Source organism: Phyllostomus discolor, chromosome 1, assembly GCF_004126475.2.
Source record: "Phyllostomus discolor isolate MPI-MPIP mPhyDis1 chromosome 1, mPhyDis1.pri.v3, whole genome shotgun sequence".
NCBI lineage: Eukaryota > Metazoa > Chordata > Mammalia > Chiroptera > Phyllostomidae > Phyllostomus > Phyllostomus discolor.
In genome coordinates this window covers 133,424,634-133,442,194 of record NC_040903.2, presented here as the reverse complement: position 1 = coordinate 133,442,194, position 17,561 = coordinate 133,424,634, and the positions used below count along the sequence as shown (strand labels likewise).

General features: G+C 37.6%; 1 protein-coding gene, 1 long non-coding RNA gene and 1 other non-coding gene across 4 annotated transcripts in view; 1 reads left to right on the top strand and 2 right to left on the bottom strand.

Moving 5' to 3' along the window:
- Positions 1-17,561, bottom strand: part of SNX6 (sorting nexin 6) — a 68,122-nt gene that overhangs the window by 9,798 nt on the left and 40,763 nt on the right. For both annotated transcript variants that reach the window (XM_028506600.2, XM_028506599.2), the window contains one exon: positions 15,102-15,188. In XM_028506600.2, coding sequence (XP_028362401.1) covers positions 15,102-15,188 — 87 coding nt within the window. The remainder of the gene's footprint in view (positions 1-15,101; positions 15,189-17,561) is intronic.
- On the top strand, positions 179-12,886 carry LOC118501341. Its single transcript, XR_004903976.1, has 3 exons — positions 179-530; positions 7,453-7,457; positions 12,873-12,886. It is a non-coding gene; the product is annotated as an uncharacterized LOC118501341 (long non-coding RNA).
- On the bottom strand, positions 12,265-12,396 carry LOC114493680. Its single transcript, XR_003684292.1, has one exon. It is a non-coding gene; the product is annotated as a small nucleolar RNA SNORA42/SNORA80 family (small nucleolar RNA).

Genomic DNA, 17,561 nt, shown 5'->3' with positions numbered 1-17,561 from the left:
CCTATTCTGGACATTTTATTAAAAAATGAAATCATACAATACGTGGCCTTTTGTGTATGGCTTTTTAAATTTAGCATAAAGTTCCCAGTTTGTCTGTTAATATTTCATTGTATGAATTTGCCATGCTGACTTATCCATTCATCAGCTAATAGACATTTTAGGTTTGTTTCTACCTTTTGCCTATTATGAGTAATGCGGTTATGGACATTTGTGTACAAGTTTTTGTGTGGACATGTTTTCATTTCTCTTTTATTTATTAATTATGATGATTTTAAAAACTTTTTTATATCTAATTACTTAGGATTGGAATTACATCTGGTAACTCTACGTTAAACCTGTGGAGAAACTGCCAGACTGTTTTCCAAAGTGGTGGCACTGTATGAGTGTTCCCACTTCTCCACATCCTTGTCAACACTTATCTTTCTTTTTGATTAAAGCTACCTAGAGAGTGTGAAATAATATATCACTGTCGTTTTGATTGGCATTTCCCTGATAGCTAATGATGTTAAGTATCTTTTTAGGTATTAACTGTATCTTCTTTGGAGAAATGTTTGAGTTCTTTGCCCATTTCTAAAATTGAGCTATTTCCCTTTTTATCAAGTTACAAGAGTTTTTTATATATTATGGATTGCAGCCACTTAGAGGGACTCACATGATTTACAAATATCTTCTCCTACTCTGTGGATTATCTTTTTACTTTTCTTCTTTTTAATTAAAAATTTTTTTAAAAGATTTTATTATTTATTTTTAGAGAGAGGGGGAGGGAGAGAGAAAGAAAAACACTGATGCGTGAGAGATACATCAATTGGTTGCCTCGAGCACACTCCCAACTGGTGACCAGGCCCACAACCCAGGCATGTGCCCTGGCTAGGAATCCAACCAGCGAGCCTTCGGTTTGCAGGCTGGTGCTCAGTCCACTGAGCCACACCAGCCAGAGCCCTTTTACTTTTTTTGATAGTGTTCTTTGCCACACACAAGTTTTTTAACTTTATTAAAGTCTTAGTTTATTATTTTTTCTTGGCTGCCCTTCAGGTATCATTCTAAGAAACCAATGCCTAATTGAAGGTCACAGAAATTTATGTTTATGCATTTCTTTTAAAATATTATAGTTTTAGTCCTTGGCTAAGTAGCTCAGTAGGTTAGAGCAGCACTCTGATACTCCAAGGATGCAGGTTTGATCTCTGGTCAGGGCACACATGAGGAGCAACCAATGTATACATGGATGCGTGGAATGGCAGATTGATGACTGTCTGTCTCTCTCATGAATCAGTAAATAAAAATATTAAAAAATATTCAGATCTAAGATGGCGTCAGAGTAGGAAGGAGCAGATTTGGCTTTCCTCTGCTCAGGGGAGAGAGTCCTGACCGATCTTTGGAGTGGAAAGGCAAGCAACCAACATATTTCAGCATTTTTGAGAACAGAGGACCAAGGATTGTGGCAGAACCGAAAGAACAAAGAACAGATCGCTGCATCAAGAACCAGCCTCAACACAACCTGCCCTCACCAGCACAACAAAATATAGAAGGTGGTGGACAGAGTGACCCACATTTAACCAGCTGGCGGGAAGGAACCATCAAAGAAAGACTCAACAACAATCAGAACCCAAAGGCAAACACAAAGCCAACTTAAACAACAGCCCAAGACCAGCGAGCTTGGGGGGTCAAGGAAACAGTACCACTGAAACTCACTGCTACTCTACTAAAGAAGTTCACATCATAAACCGAGGGAGCCAGAACAGATCAATATAAGAAGCTGAGGTGAACAAGAAGAGTCTCACAAACAATGGGAAGACAAAGAAATACTCCCCAAATGAGAGGAAAGGAGGAAGCCTCAAAAAGAATGCTAAATGAAACAGAGGCAATTCAACTATCAGATATTGAATTCAAAGCAGTGATTGTCAGGAAGCTCAATGAGCTCACAATGAGCTACGAGAAACTACAGGGAAGCTACAATGAACTCAATGAAAACTACATCAGCATAAAAAAGGAAATAGAAACTCTCAACAAGGGCCAAGAGGAAATGAAGAATACAATCTCTGAAATGAAGAACACAGTAGAAGGAATGAAAAGCAGGATCGATGAAGCAGAAGATCGGATCAGCGAGCTAGAGGACAAAATAGAAGAAAACACCCAGAAAGAGCAAGAAAGGGAAAAGAGGCTCAGAAAGAATGAAGAGGGATTAAGAGAAATGCAAGACAATATGAAACGTAATAATATCCGTATAATGGGGATACCAGAAGGAGAAGAAGAAGAACAAGGGATAGAAAACCTAGTTGAACAAGTGATGATGGAAAACTTCCCTAATTTGATGAGACAAAAAGTCACACAAATACAGGAAACAGAGAGAGTCCCAATCAAGAGGAACCCAAGGAGGCCCACCTCAAGACACATCATAATTAAAATGGCAAAATTTCAAGACAAAGAGAGAATCTTAAAGGCAGCAAGGGAGAAGAAGGAAGTAACATACAAGGGGGCCCCAATAAGGCTAACAGCTGACTTCTCAATGGAAACACTCCAAGCCAGAAGAGAATGGCAAGAAATAATCCAAGTAATGAGAACCAGAGGCCTGCAACCACGACTACTTTACCCAGCAAGGCTCTCAATTAAGATAGAAGGCCAAATAAGAAGCTTCTCAGACAAAAGAAGTCTAAAAGAATACACCTCCACTAAACCAGCTCTGCAAGAGATGCTGAAGGGACTGCTTTAAGGAAAGAAAGGAAAAGAGGGAGTGAGAGAGGATCACACGTACATAAAAGGCAATGAATAAGTACCTATCAATAATAACCTTAAACGTAAATGGACTAAACGCTCCAATCAAAAGACATAGAATAGCTGATTGGATAAGAAAACATGACCCACACATATGCTGTCTACAAGAGACCCACCTCAGGATAAAAGATCTGCACAGGTTGAAAGTGAAGGGCTGGAAACAAATTTTCCAAGCAAATGGACAGGAGAAAAAAGCCGGGGTAGCAATACTCATATCTGACAAAATAGACTTCCAAAGAAGATCCATAAAGAGAGACCCAGAAGGTCATTTCATAATACTCAAGGGAAGAATTCACCAAGAAGACATAAACATAGTAAATATATATGCACCCAACATAGGAGCACCTAAATACATAAAGAAAATCTTAGAGGACTTCAAGAAAGATATGGACAGCAACACAATTATTGTGGGGGATTTTAACACCCCTCTATCAAAAATGGACAGATCTTCCAAACAAAACATCAACAAAGATATTGTGGCATTGAACAATACCCTAGACGAGCTGGGCTTTACTGATATTTACAGAACCCTCCATCCCAAAGAAGCTAAATACACATTTTTTTCAAATGTACATGGAACATTTTCAAAGATTGACCACATGATAGGACACAAAACAAGCCTCAACAATTTCAAAAAAATTGAAATCATACCAAGCAATTTCTCGGATCACAAGGGACTGAAACTAGAAACCAACCACAAGGAAAAAAAACCCAAAACACTCAAATTCGTGGAGATTAAACAGCATGCTATTAAACAATGAATGGGTCAAGAATGATATTAGGGAAGAAATCAAACGGTTTTTGGAAACAAATGAAAATGAACTCACAACAACCCAAAACTTATGGGACACAGCCAAGGCAGTCCTGAGAGGGAAGATCATAGCAATACAGGCCCACCTAAAAAAGTTAGAAACATTTCAAACAAACAACCTAACCCTACGTCTACAAGAACTCGAGGAACAACAACAAAGACAGCCCAGAGCAAGCAGAAGGAAGGAAATAACCAAGATCAGAGCAGAATTAAATGACATAGAGGCTAAAAGCACAATTCTAAAGATCAATGAATCCAAGAGTTGGTTCTTTGAAAAGATAAACAAAATCGACAAGCCTTTAAGCAGACTCATCAAGAAAAAAAGAGAGAAAACCCAAATAAACACAATCAGAAATGAAAGAGGAGAGATTACAACAGATACCACAGAAATACAAAGGATTGTAACAAATTACTACAAAGAGCTGTATGCCAAGAAATTTGAAAACCTAGATGAAATGGACAAATTTCTAGAAAAATATAACCTTCCAAAACTCAATAAAATGGAAGCAGAAAGCCTCAACAAACCAATAACAGCAAAAGAAATCGAAGCAGTAATCCAAAAACTCCCAACACACAAAAGCCCTGGACCAGATGGTTTCACAGGAGAATTCTACAAAGCATTTAAGGAAGAACTAACACCTATCCTTCACAGACTATTTCAAAAAATCCAAAAAGATGGAAGACTCCCAAACTCTTTTTATGAGGCCAACATCATCTTAATTCCAAACCAGATAAAGACACAACAAAGAAAGAAAACTACAGGCCAATATCGCTGATGAACATTGACGCTAAAATCCTCAACAAGATACTGGCAAACCGCATCCAACAGTACATTAAGAAGATCATACACCATGACCAAGTTGGATTCATTCCAGGTATGCAAGGATGGTACAATATACGCAAATCAGTAAATGTAATACATCACATAAACAAAAGCAAAGACAAAAACCACATGATCATATCGATAGATGCAGAAAAAGCATTTGATAAGGTACAGCACCCATTTATGATAAAAACACTCAGTAAAGTGGGAATAGAAGGAGCATTCCTCAACATAATAAAGGCCATATATGAGAAACCTACAGCCAACATTATACTCAATGGGCAAAAATTAAAATCTTTTCCACTAAGAACAGGAACAAGACAAGGATGTCCACTTTCACCACTTCTATTCAATATAGTACTGGAGGTTCTAGCCACAGCAATCAGACAAGAAAAAGAAATAAAAGGAATCCAAATCGGAAAGGAGGAAACAAAACTGTCACTGTTTGCAGATGACATGATAGTGTACATAGAAAATCCTATAGACTCCACCAAAAAACTGCTTGACCTAATAAATGAATTTGGTAAAACAGCGGGATACAAAGTCAATATCCAGAAATCAAAGGCATTTCTGTACACCAACAATGAAACAGCAGAAGCAGAAATCAAGAAAAAAATCCCATTTGAAATAGCAAAAAGGAAAATAAAATACCTAGGAATAAACCTAACCAAAGAGGTAAAAGACCTGTATTCAGAAAACTACATAACACTGAGGAGAGAAATCAAGGAGGACACAAACAAATGGAAACATATACCGTGTTCATGGATTGGAAGAATTAATATCATTAAAATGTCCATACTACCAAAAGCAATCTACACATTCAATGCAATACCGATTAAAGTACCAATGGCATATTTCACAGACATAGAACAAACACTTCAACAATTTATATGGAACCATAAACGACCCCGAATAGCAGCTGCAATTTTGAGAAAGAAGACTAAAGTAGGAGGAATCACAATACCTGACATTAAACTATACTACAAGGCCACTGTAATCAAAACAGCCTGGTACTGGCATAAAAACAGGCATATGGACCAATGGAACAGAACAGAGAGCCCAGAAATAAACCCAAGCCTCTACGGTCAATTAATATTTGACAAAGGAAGCAGCAACATAAAATGGAATAAAAATAGCCTCTTCAACAAATGGTGTTGGGAGAACTGGACAGCTACGTGCAAAAAAATGAAACTCGAGCACCAACTTACACCTTATACAAAAATAGATTCAAGGTGGATAAAAGACTTAAATATAAAGCGTGACACCATTAAAGTCCTAGAAGAGAACGTAGGTAGGAAAATCTCAGATATTTCACGCAGAAACTTTTTTACTGACTTGTCTCCTAGAGCAAGGGACATAAAGGAAAGAATAAACAAATGGGACCTCATCAAAATTAAAAGCTTTTGCACAGCTAAGGAAAACAGTATCAAAATAAAAAGAGAACCAACTGTATGGGAAAACATATTTGCTAATGATACCTCAGACAAGGGTTTAATCTCCAAAATATATAAAGAACTTACGCGACTCCACTCTAAGAAGACAAGTAACCCAATTAAAAGATGGGCAAAGGACTTGAACAGACAATTCTCCAAGGAGGACATACAGAAAATCCAAAGACACATGAAGCGATGTTCAATATCGCTAGCCATCAGAGAGATGCAGATTAAAACCACAACGAGATACCACTTCACACCAGTCAGAATGGCCATCATAAACAAAGCAACAAACAACAAGTGTTGGAGAGGATGTGGAGAAACGGGGTCCCTAGTGCACTGTTGGTGGGACTGCAGACTGGTACAACCATTATGGAAAGCAGTTTGGAACTTCCTCAGAAAACTAAAAATGGATCTGCCTTTTGACCCAGCAATTCCATTGCTGGGACTCTATCCTAAGAACACTAAAACACCAATACAAAAGAACCTTTGCACCCCGATGTTCATAGCAGCACAATTTACAATAGCTAGGTGCTGGAAGCAACCTAGATGCCCATCAGTAAATGAATGGATCAAAAAACTATGGTACATTTACACAATGGAATTCTATACAGCAGAAAGAAAGAAGGAGCTCATACCCTTTGCAACAGCATGGATGGAGCTGGAAAGCATTATGCTAAGTGAAACAAGCCAGGCAGTGAAAGACAAATACCACATGATATCACCTTTAACAGGAATCTAAACAACAAAACAAAACAAAACAAAAAACTAGCAAAATATAACCAAAGACACTGAAATAGGGGATAGTCTGACAGTGGCCAGAGGGGAGAGAAGAGGGAATTTCAGGGGGGAATGGGAAGGGATTACAGGAACAAATTTGGAGGACACATGGACAAAAACTAAGGGTGGGGGGTAATGGGGGGAAGGGGGGAGGGTTGGGTGGAGGGGCTGGAATGGGAGTAGGGGGCAGAAAACTGTACTTGAACAATGATTGAAATTAAAATAAATAAATAAATAAATAAATAAAATATTTTTTTAAAAAGTGAAAAAAAAATATTACAGTTTTAGGTTTTACACTTAGGTCTTTGGTCCATTTTTAGTACATTTTTATAAATGATAGAAGGAAAAAGTCCAACTTTATTCTTTCTCACATGACTATTCAGCTGTCCCAATACCATTTGTTGAAAGTCTTTTCTTTTCTCCACTAAACAGTCTTAGCACCCTTGTCAACAATCAATTGACTGTCTCAGCAAACTAGGAATAGAAGGAACTTCAACTTGATAAAGAACACCTACAAAATACATCACAGCTAACATCACACATAATGGGGAGAAATTATAAGCTTTCCCACTAACATTAGGAAGATAAGCATGTCTCATATCACCACTCCTTCTCAACATCGTATTGGAAATCCTAGCTAATGCAATAAGAAAAGGAAATAAGATGTATACAGATTGGGAAGAAAGAAATAAAACCATCTTTGTTCACGGATGACATGACTGTTTATATAGAAAGCTGAAAAAAATCACAACTCCTGTATTAATAAATGAGAATAATGAAGCTGTAAGGATATAACAAAATATACAAGTCAACTGATTTCTTATATATCAGCAAAGAGCCAGTAAAACTGGAAATTAAAAAAAAATACCATCAGTACTCTAGAAAATGAAATACTTAAGTATCAATCTAACAAAATATATACAAAATCTATATAAGGAAAACTACAAAACTGATAAAAGAGATCACAGAACTAAATAAATGGAGAGGCCAGGGTCAGGTGGCTCTGTTGGTTAGGGCATCATTCCTATGAGCCAAGGTTGCAGGTTTGATCCTGGTCAGGGTACATACAAGAATCAACCAATGAATGCAATTGATGTTTCTCTCTCTAAAATTAATAAATACAAACATTTAAATAAAGAAATAAATGGCCCTGGCTGGCATAGCTCAGAGGATTGAGTGCGGGCTGTGAACCAGGCATCGCAGGTTCGATTCCCAGTCAGGGCACATGCCTGGGTTGCAGGCCATGGCCCCCAGCAACCGCACATTGATGTTTCTTTCTCTCTCTCTCTCCCTCTCTAAAAATAAATAAAATCTTTAAAAATAAATAAATAAATGCAGAATAATTCCAGGTTGATAGACAGGGAGACTCAATATTGTCAAAATCAGTTCTTTCCAACTTGAGTTACAGATTCACATCAGCTATATTTGTAATAGCTGAAAACTTTTTATGTAGGTATCAACAAAAGGATTCTAAAGTTTATGCAGAGAGGCAAAAGACACAGAATGACCAACAACACTGAGGGAGCAGAAAAAGTCAGAGGACTGACACTATCTTCTTGAAGTCTTACTATGAAGCTACAACAACCTAAACAGTGTGGTGGTGGAAAAAAAATAGACAAATAGATCAACAGAACAGAATAGAGCCCAGAACTACACCCACAAAAATACAGTCAACTGATATTTGCTGACTATAAAGGAGCAAAGGCAATACAATGGAGAAAAGCTAGTCTTTTCAACAAATTGTGCTGGGAAAACTGGACATTCATATACAAAAATTAACTTAAAGTAAATCACAGATCTACATATAAAAAACAAAACTATAAAACACCTAGAAGATAACATAGGAGAAAATCCAAATGACCTTGGGTTTGGTGATGACATTTTAAAATTTATGTTTAAAGATTTTATTTATTTTTTAGTGAAAGGGGAAGGGAGGAAGAAAGAGAGATAAGAGAAATATTGATGTGTGGTTGCCTTTCCCAACCCTCAACCTGGACCCACTGCGACCCAGACATGTGCCCTGACAGGGAATTGAACCAGTGACCCTCTGGTCCACATGTTACACTCAATCCACTGAGCCACACCAGCTAGGGTTAGTGATGACTTTTTACAGTAACACCAATGACATATCTATGAAAGATGTAATTGATAAGGTGAACTTCATTAAAATTAAAATTTTCTGCTATGCAAAAGACACTATCAAGAGGATGAGAAAACAAGTCACAGAACAAAGACAAAATATTTATGAAAGATGTACCTCATAAAGGATTGCTACAAGGAACTCTTACAACTCAACAACAGGAAATAAACTCAATTAAAAAATGGACAAGCTAAAGGCCAGTTTTTTAAAACAGACACTTCACCAAAGAAGATACATAAATGGTAAATAAATATGTGAAAAGACACTTCATTCACATCATATGTCATCAGGCAAATGCAAATTAAAACAATGAGATACCGGGTAGCTCAGTTGGTTAGAGTGTTGTCCCGATACACCAAGGTCGTGGGTTCTATCCTCCCTGGTCAGAGCATGTACAAGAATCAACCAATGAATGCATAGATTAAGTGGAACAACAAATTGATGTTTCTCTTTCTAAAATCAATTAAGACAAACAAAGAAACAAAAATCACACATCTGTTAGAATTGCCAAAATACACAACACTGACAACACCAAATGCTGACAAGAATGTGAAGCAACAAGAACAATCATTCATTGATAGTGGAAATGCAAAAAACGGTACAGCCTTTTTGGAAAATGGTTTGGCAGAACTAAACACACTCTTTCCATATGAGCTAGCAATTGTGTTCCTTGGTATTTATTCAAGAGTTGAAATTTTATGTGCATCCCCAAACCTGCACATGAACATTTATAGCAGCTTTACTTATAATTGCCAAAACCTGGAAGCAACCAAGATGTCTTTCAGTAGGTCAGTGGATAAATAAACTTGGTAAATTCAGACAACAGAATATTACTCAGTGCTAAAAAGAAATGAGATATCAAGCCATGAAAAGACATAGAGGAAACTTAAATGCATATTGCTAAGTGAAAAAAAAGGCAATGTAGAAAGGCCAAACTATATGACATTCTGGAAAAGACAAAACTATGAAGACAATTTAAAAAAGACAAACAAGAGTTAGGGGAAGGAGGATGAATAGACTGGAGCACAGAGGATTTTTAGGGCAGTGAAATTATTCTGTATGATACTTATAATGTGGATACATGTTGTCACACACTTGTTAAAACACATAGAATGTATAACACTAAGAGTGAACTCTAGTGCAAACTATGTTCTTTGTTGTTTCACTTCTTTCACAATCTTTTATTTTGAGATTCATCCATGTTGTTGCTTGTATGATTAAGTAGCTCATTACTTTTTATTGCTGAGTTACATTCAATTATACAGCTATATCCCAATTTATTTATCCACTCACCTGCTGGTGAACTTTTGGGTTGTTTTTGCCAGTTTTCAGCTATTACAAATAAAGCTGATGTTAACATATGTAAAGACACATGCTTTCAAATACCTAAATGAGAATGAATGGATCACAGGGCAGTCTATGTTTAATTTTTAAAGAAATGGTGACACTTTTCCAAAGTATTGTATCATATTTCCACTAATAGTGTATAAAAGTTCCAGTTGCTATAATTTTTGAGATTTTTTTTCATTTTAACCATTCTAATTAAGGTGTATAGTGATACCTCACTGTAGTTTTAATTCTTACCATTAAGTTTCAATTCTTTGTTGTGGTTGTAGAAAATGTGGACTTACTTTTAACATTTTATTTATTTATTTTAGAGAAAGGGGAAAGGAAGGAGAAAGAGAGGGAGAGAAACATGTGAGAGAAACACAGGTCAGTTTCCTCTTGCACACATCCAACTGGGGACCTGGCCAGCAACCCAGGCATGACCAGGAATCGAACCAAAAACCTTTCAGCCTGCAGGCTGGTGCTTAATCCACTGAGCCACACCAGCTAGGGTAAAATATGGATTTACTTTTAAAGCCATGTTCCATTCTAAAAAGTTATCTATTAACAGCTACATATTATTATTACAAAATAATGAATTTAAAGTCTTAAAAAGTAAACAATTTTATCCTGGCCCATCCAATGTAAATCACTCATAAGACAGAATCTGATTTAAAATAATTTCATATGGATGTTATATTTGCAAGTACCTAAGTCCTCAAAGTTAGAAGGGCTATTTATAATTTGATAAGACATAAAAGAATGGTCTTCAAAGTATCACTGATCAAATGGAAAATTTATGTGCAATGTCTCAATTCATTAATTAATGTTGATTTTGTGGTATCTGAGTTACTAAGTTTTCTGTGCTTTTAAGATGTTCTTGTTAAACTCATATGTTTTAGTCTTCTCTCACCTTCAGTGGAGGACCTATATAGACCAAATTAGGAATCATTTAGCTATACAACTATTATTTGGGGTTTTACCTTTGTTATTGCAGACATTTTATCTAAATAAATATTATCAAATTCATAAGAAAAAGTTTTAGATTATACTGTATCAGAAGTTTATAGAGGAAACTATTATGTGGGGTTCCCTGACCTACAATTTCTAAAATGAGAAAAAAATTTTCCACTTCAAAATATAATATAAAATCAAGAGATAAATCATCTTTAACAAGCTTAAGTCTAACAATGCTTTTTAAAAAAAGATTTTATTTATTTATTTTCAGAGAGGGGTAAGAAAAGAAAGGGAGAGAAACATTGATGTGCAAGAGAAACAACAACCAGTTGCCTCTTGCACACCGCAAGTGGAGACCTGGCCTACAACCCAGGCCTGTGCGCTGACTAGAAATTGAACCGGTGACCTCTCAGTTTGCAGGGCAACACCCAATCCACTGAGCCACACCAGTCAGAGCAAGTCTAACAACCTTTAAAGCAAGGCTTTTTGTTAAATAGTTCATTTAGCCCTGGCTGGTGTGGCTCAGTGGATTGAGTCCCAGCCTGCAAACTGAAAGGTCGCTGGTTTGATTCCCGGTTGGGGCACATGCCTGGATTGCAGGCCAGTTCGCCAGCTGTGAGTGTGCCAGAGGCAGCTGAGAGATGTATCTCTCTCACATGATGTTTCTCTCCCTCCCTCCTTCCCTCCCTCCCTCCCTTCCCTTTTCTCTAAAATCTAAGAAAAAGAAAAGTCCATAAAACAAAACAATGATACGTGATACACCATGAAAACAAAATGAAGGATAAAATCCACATGATCACATCAATAGATGCAGAAAAAACATTTGATAAAATCCAGTACCCATTTATGATTAAAAACTCTCAGCAAAGTGGAACAGAGGGAAAATACCTCAGTGTAATAAAGACCATATACATGACAAATCCACAGCCAGCATCATACTCAATGGGTAAAAACTGTAAGTGTTTTCCTTAAGATCAGGATCAAAACAAGAATGTCTACTTTCACCACTCTTATTCAACATAGTACTGGAGTCCTAGCCACAGACAAGAAGAAAAAAAAGGCATCCATATTGTAAAGGAAGAAGTAAAACTGCCATTATTTGCAGATGACATGATACTGTATATAGAGAACCCCAAAGATTCCTCAAAAACTACCAAAACTGATAAATTCAGTAAAGTTGCAGGATACAAAACAAGTATCCACAAACCAGTTATATACTTCTTCCTACTGTGTAAATTGCTTCAGTGCCTACAGCCTACTGGCAGAGATCAGCAATGGTTCAAGGCCACAGTTTGCTCTGGCACGGGGCACTATGAGAGCCCATGGTGGCAGGTCTGCCATAAATCCAAACCCATGCATACTGCATTTTTTATTTTATATTTTTAAATATTTTATTTATTTATATTTTTAGACAGGGGAAGGGAGGAAGAGAGGAGAGAAACATCAATCAGTTGCCTCCTACACATCCCTAAGTGGGGACCTGGCCCACAATCTAGGATATTATAGTTGTTCCATTTCCCTCCGTTTATTCCCCTCCACCCTGCACACCCCCTCCCACCTGCATTACCCTCCTTTAGTTCAAGTCCATGGGTTATATATATAAGTTCTTTGGCTTCTACATTTCCTGTATTATTCTCAACCTCCCCCTGTCTATTTTCTATGCTACTTATTCTCTTGTAACTTCCCCCCCCACTCTCCTGCTTCCACCACCCACTGACAATACTCCTTGGGATCTCTATTTCTGTGATTCTGTTCCTGTTCTAGTTGTTTGCTTAACTTGTTTTTGTTTTAGGTTCAGTTGTTGTGAGTTTGTTGTCATTATACTGTTAATAGTTTTTATCTTCTTTTTCTTAGATAAGTCCCTTTAACTTTTCATATAATAAGGGCTGGGTCATGGTGATCTCCTTTAACTTGATCTTATCTGGGAAGCACTTTATCTGTCCTTCCATTCTAAAGGATAGCTCTGCTGGACACAGTGATCTTGGATGTAGGTCCTTGCCTTTCATGACTTGGAATACTTCTTTCTAGCCCCTTCTTGCCTGCCAGGTTTCTTCCGAGAAATCAGCTGATAGGCTTTATGGGAACCCCTTTGTAGGTAACTGTCTCCTTTTCTCTTGATACTTTTAAGATTCTCTCCTTTTCTTTCATCTTGGGTCATGTAATTCTGATGTGTCTTGGTGTCTGCTTCCTTGGGTCCAATTTCTTTGGGTTTCTCTGAGCTTCCTGGACTTCCTGGAAGTCTACTTCCCTTGCCAGATTAGGGAAGTTCTCATTCATTCTTTTTTTCAAATAAGTTTTCCATTTCTCGCTCTTCTTCTTCTGGCACCCCTTATGATTTGAATGTTGTAATGTTTAAAGTTGATCCGGAGGTTTCTAAGCCTTTCCTCATTTTTTTGAATTCTTGTTTCTTCATTCTGTTCCAGTTGAATGTTTATTTCCTCTTCCTGCTCCAAATCGTTGATTTCAGTCCCAGTTTCCTTCCTTTCACTGTTGGTTCCCTGTATATTTTTCATTTCACTTTGTATAGCCTTCACTTCTCTATTTTGCAACCATACTCAACCAATTCTGTGAGCATACTGATTACCAGTGTTTTGAACTCTGCATCTGATAGGCTGGCTATCTCTTCATCGCTTCATTCTATTTTTGTAGATTTGATCTTTCATTTGGGCCATATTTCCTTTTCTTGGCGCACCTGTTATGTTGTAAAGGGCAGAGTCTTAGGTATTTACCAGGGTGGGACAACCCACCTGGCTACTGTCATGGCGCTATCTGTTGGGGAGGGGTCAGAGAGAGAGCAATACTGCTTGCGGGGCTCTCTGCCAGCTTTCATTAACTTCCTCCACTACTCACAAGCAAATTGGGCCCTTCTGGTGCTGATTCCCTGGTCGGCGGGTTTGTGTAAGTTCTAAGACCCTGTAGGTTTCTCCAGTGAACTCTCCGGTGAAGTTGGGAGTTTCTCCCATAGCTGCAACCCCCACAGGTTTTTACAGTCAGAGATTTTGAGGCTTTATTCCCCCTGGCTAGTACCCTGAGTTGCATGGTCTGCCTCACTCCCCAGTTGTTCCTCCTGATTTATCCTTGCAAATATGGGACGGGCCAGTATTCTACCCGCCACCTCACTCTGTGTCCTCTCCACCCCGTCTACAAGTCTGAATGAATGTTTCTTTAACTCCTTGGTTGTTGGACTTCCATACAGTTCAATTTTCTGACAGTTCTGGTTATTTTTTGTTTTTAAATTTGCTAATGTCCTTCTTTTGGTTGTGCAAGGAGGCAAAGTGTATCTTCCTATGCCTCCTGGCCAGTTCTCAATAGTCAAATTGATGTTTCTTGTTTCTCTCCCTCTCTTTCTTACTCCCTTCCCCTCTCTCTAAAAATAAATAAAATCTTAAAAAAAAGAGTCTAGAAATAAATCCAAACCTTTATAGTCAATACATGACAAAAGGAGGCAAAAACACACACTGGGGTAAAGATAGTCTATTCAATAAATGGTGTCGGATGAGTGGATAAAAAAGCTGTGGCACATTTACACAATGGAATACTACTTGGTTGAAAAAAAGAAGGAAATGTTTCCTTTTGTAGCAACATGGATGGACCTGAAGAATATTACACTAAATGAAACAAGCCAGTCAGAGAAAGACAAGTAGCACATGATTTCATTCATATGTAGAATCTAATGAACAAAACAAGGTAACAAACAAAACAAATAGACTCACAGATAGAGGAGAGACCGACAGGTGTCAGAGGGGAGGGGTGTTGTGGTGCTGGGTAAAAAAGGTAAAGGGACTAAGCAAAACAAACCAACAAAAACATATCATAGACACAGAGAACAGTATAGTTATTACTAGAGGGAAATAGGGGGATTGGCGGGAGGTAAAAGAGAGTATAGGAAGGTTAAATGGTGATGAAAGGAGGAGTTGACTTGGGGTGGTGAACACACAATACAATATACAGATGATGTATTATAGAACTATATATCTGAAACCTATGTAATTTTATTAACCAATGTCACCCCAATAAATTCAATAAAAAAGAGAAAAAACCAACAATTAACAATACAGTTACCTTAGCAGCTTGAGATTCTCTTAAGTAATATTTTAAAAGGTCAGAAAGTTTGAGGTCCTCATCAGCAGACACTCTTGCTTCTATTTTCTGAAAAAGGGAAAAACTGGGCATTTAATTATCACTTACATTCTACACTCAGTGTTTTCTTAATTACAGTAAAAAAAATCAAAGTTATAAATAATAACTATGACCCACTAATTCCCCTTCTGGTTATGCACACCCAACAGAAATATACATTTATGTTCAACTGAAAATATATAAGATTGATCTTAGCAGTACCATTTATAAAGAGCTCCTAACTAGAAACTTCCAAATGTCTACCAATAGAACAGATAAATTTAGGTATATCCCTACAAGGGGATACTATATAATAATAAGAATGAAGGAAATATACTTACATATTACAACAAGGATAAATCTTATGTACATAATGAAACCAGACATAAACAAATGTATACTGCATAATGCATTTATATAAAATATGAAAATAAAATTAATCTATGCTGTTAGAAGCTAGGATAGTGGTTAGCCTTATAGGAGGTGGTAACTCAGAAGGTGGCTGAAGTGGGGGACAGGGCATCTGAGTTGCTGGTAATGTTCACTTTTTTTTCTTTTTTAAAATTTTGTGTGATCTAATTTGGTGTATTCAGCTATAGGAGTAAAGTCATTGAGAAGGTGTATATTTTATTTTTTCCTGTTCAAGAACATGTTTATTGATTTTTAGGCAGAAGAATGGAGAGAGAGAGAAAAACATTAGTCAGTTGCCTCCTATATGCACCCTAACCATGGATGGAACTTGCAACCCAGTTATGTCCTCTGAGCAAGAATCGAACTGGTTACCTCTCGGTGTACGGGACGACACTCCACCCAACTGAGCCACACTGGCCAGGGCAACATTCTTTTTTTTGGTTTGGCTGTTCATTATGTAGGTAATATAAACTTTCACTGAGAAGTATACTTCTAATAGGTGTTCTTTCCTACATGTATAATATACTTCAATATAAAGATTTGAAGCTTCTAAAAATATTACTTTATGGAAAAATAAACTTATGAAACTTTTTAACCTAACAGGTGAGAGCATAAACATGAAATATGAGGGGAGACTCAAAAAAACCTAGCATTTACTTATAAAAACTTGTGTACTTATTCTTACGTGTTTAAACTTCAGTCACCTTCAAAGTATTGTCCATCTGATGCAATACTCCTATTGAGATATTTTCTTCCACTGCTCAAAACAGTTTTTTGAACTCATTGATTTTGATGCTTTGTAGTGCTCTTGCCGTATTTTTGTTTCACCTCTTCCACACTGGCAAAATGTTTCCCTTTAAGGACTTTTTTCATCCCAGGAAACAACAACTAAAAGTTGCTTGGCGCAAGACTGGGTAAACAGGGAAGGTGGGGCACAGGGGTCATGCCATTTTTGGTCAAAAATTGTTGAACATTCTGTGCGATATGGGCAGGTGTGCTCGTAAATCATGAAGTGGGCACAGTTTAAAAGAGTCTTCAATAAAATTTCATTGAAGTCAAACGCAGTCTCTTACAACACCACCAGCTTGTACACTGATACAGATGGGTTTCTGAAACAGTCACTCATCTAGCAGGGGAAAACTGTATGTACTACATTGGGCCTGTTCCCTAGAAGATAATTCTGTTTTGGGGGGAAGCCCCCCATATATACTCAAAAGTGATGTAGTAAATCAGTTTAGATAAATTTACATTACATGCTTTTAATATGGCTCTTCTCCTTACATTAAGAAGTAGGGTATGTGCCCCTCCCCTTGAATCTGGGCTCTGAGACTGCCTGACCAATACAAAAGGATGCTGTGCCAAAGTTCCAGGCACAGGACTTACAAAACTAACAGCTTCCACTTCCAATCTTCTGGGATGCTCACTTTTGGGACCTAGCCACCATGTTATAAAGAAGCCTAAACAACTCTGGAAAAGCCAAGTGTAGGTGTTACAGCCAACAGGCCTAGCAGAAGTCCCAACTGACAGCCAGTATCAATCCCAGACCTGAGTGAGAGCTTTCAGATGATTCCAGCACCCAGCCTTCCTACCTTCCCTACTGAGGACATCACAGAGCAGAGGCAAGCCATCACTGATGTGCCCCTTCTGAATTCCTGACTCAAAGAATTCATTAGCATAAAATGGCTGTTGTTTTAAGCTACTGACTTTTAGGCTGCTTTGTTACACAGCAAGAATAACCAGAACAACATGCAAACACTAAAAGAAATAAGGATTGTGGTAGCCATAAAAATGTGCCACTCAGATCTTGTTAAAGAGAAACTACTTGCTGCAAGAAGCATAGTTGCTGACAGTCCCAACTGCAATCTTTCTGGATCCAGAAATCATGTTCATACCATGGCTACGTTCCATCCTCCCTTTCTTGTCTCGGCTATACCCAGGCAAGGACAAAGCAGTAGCACCAGCCCATTCCTGCCTGATGCAGAATTCCTCTAA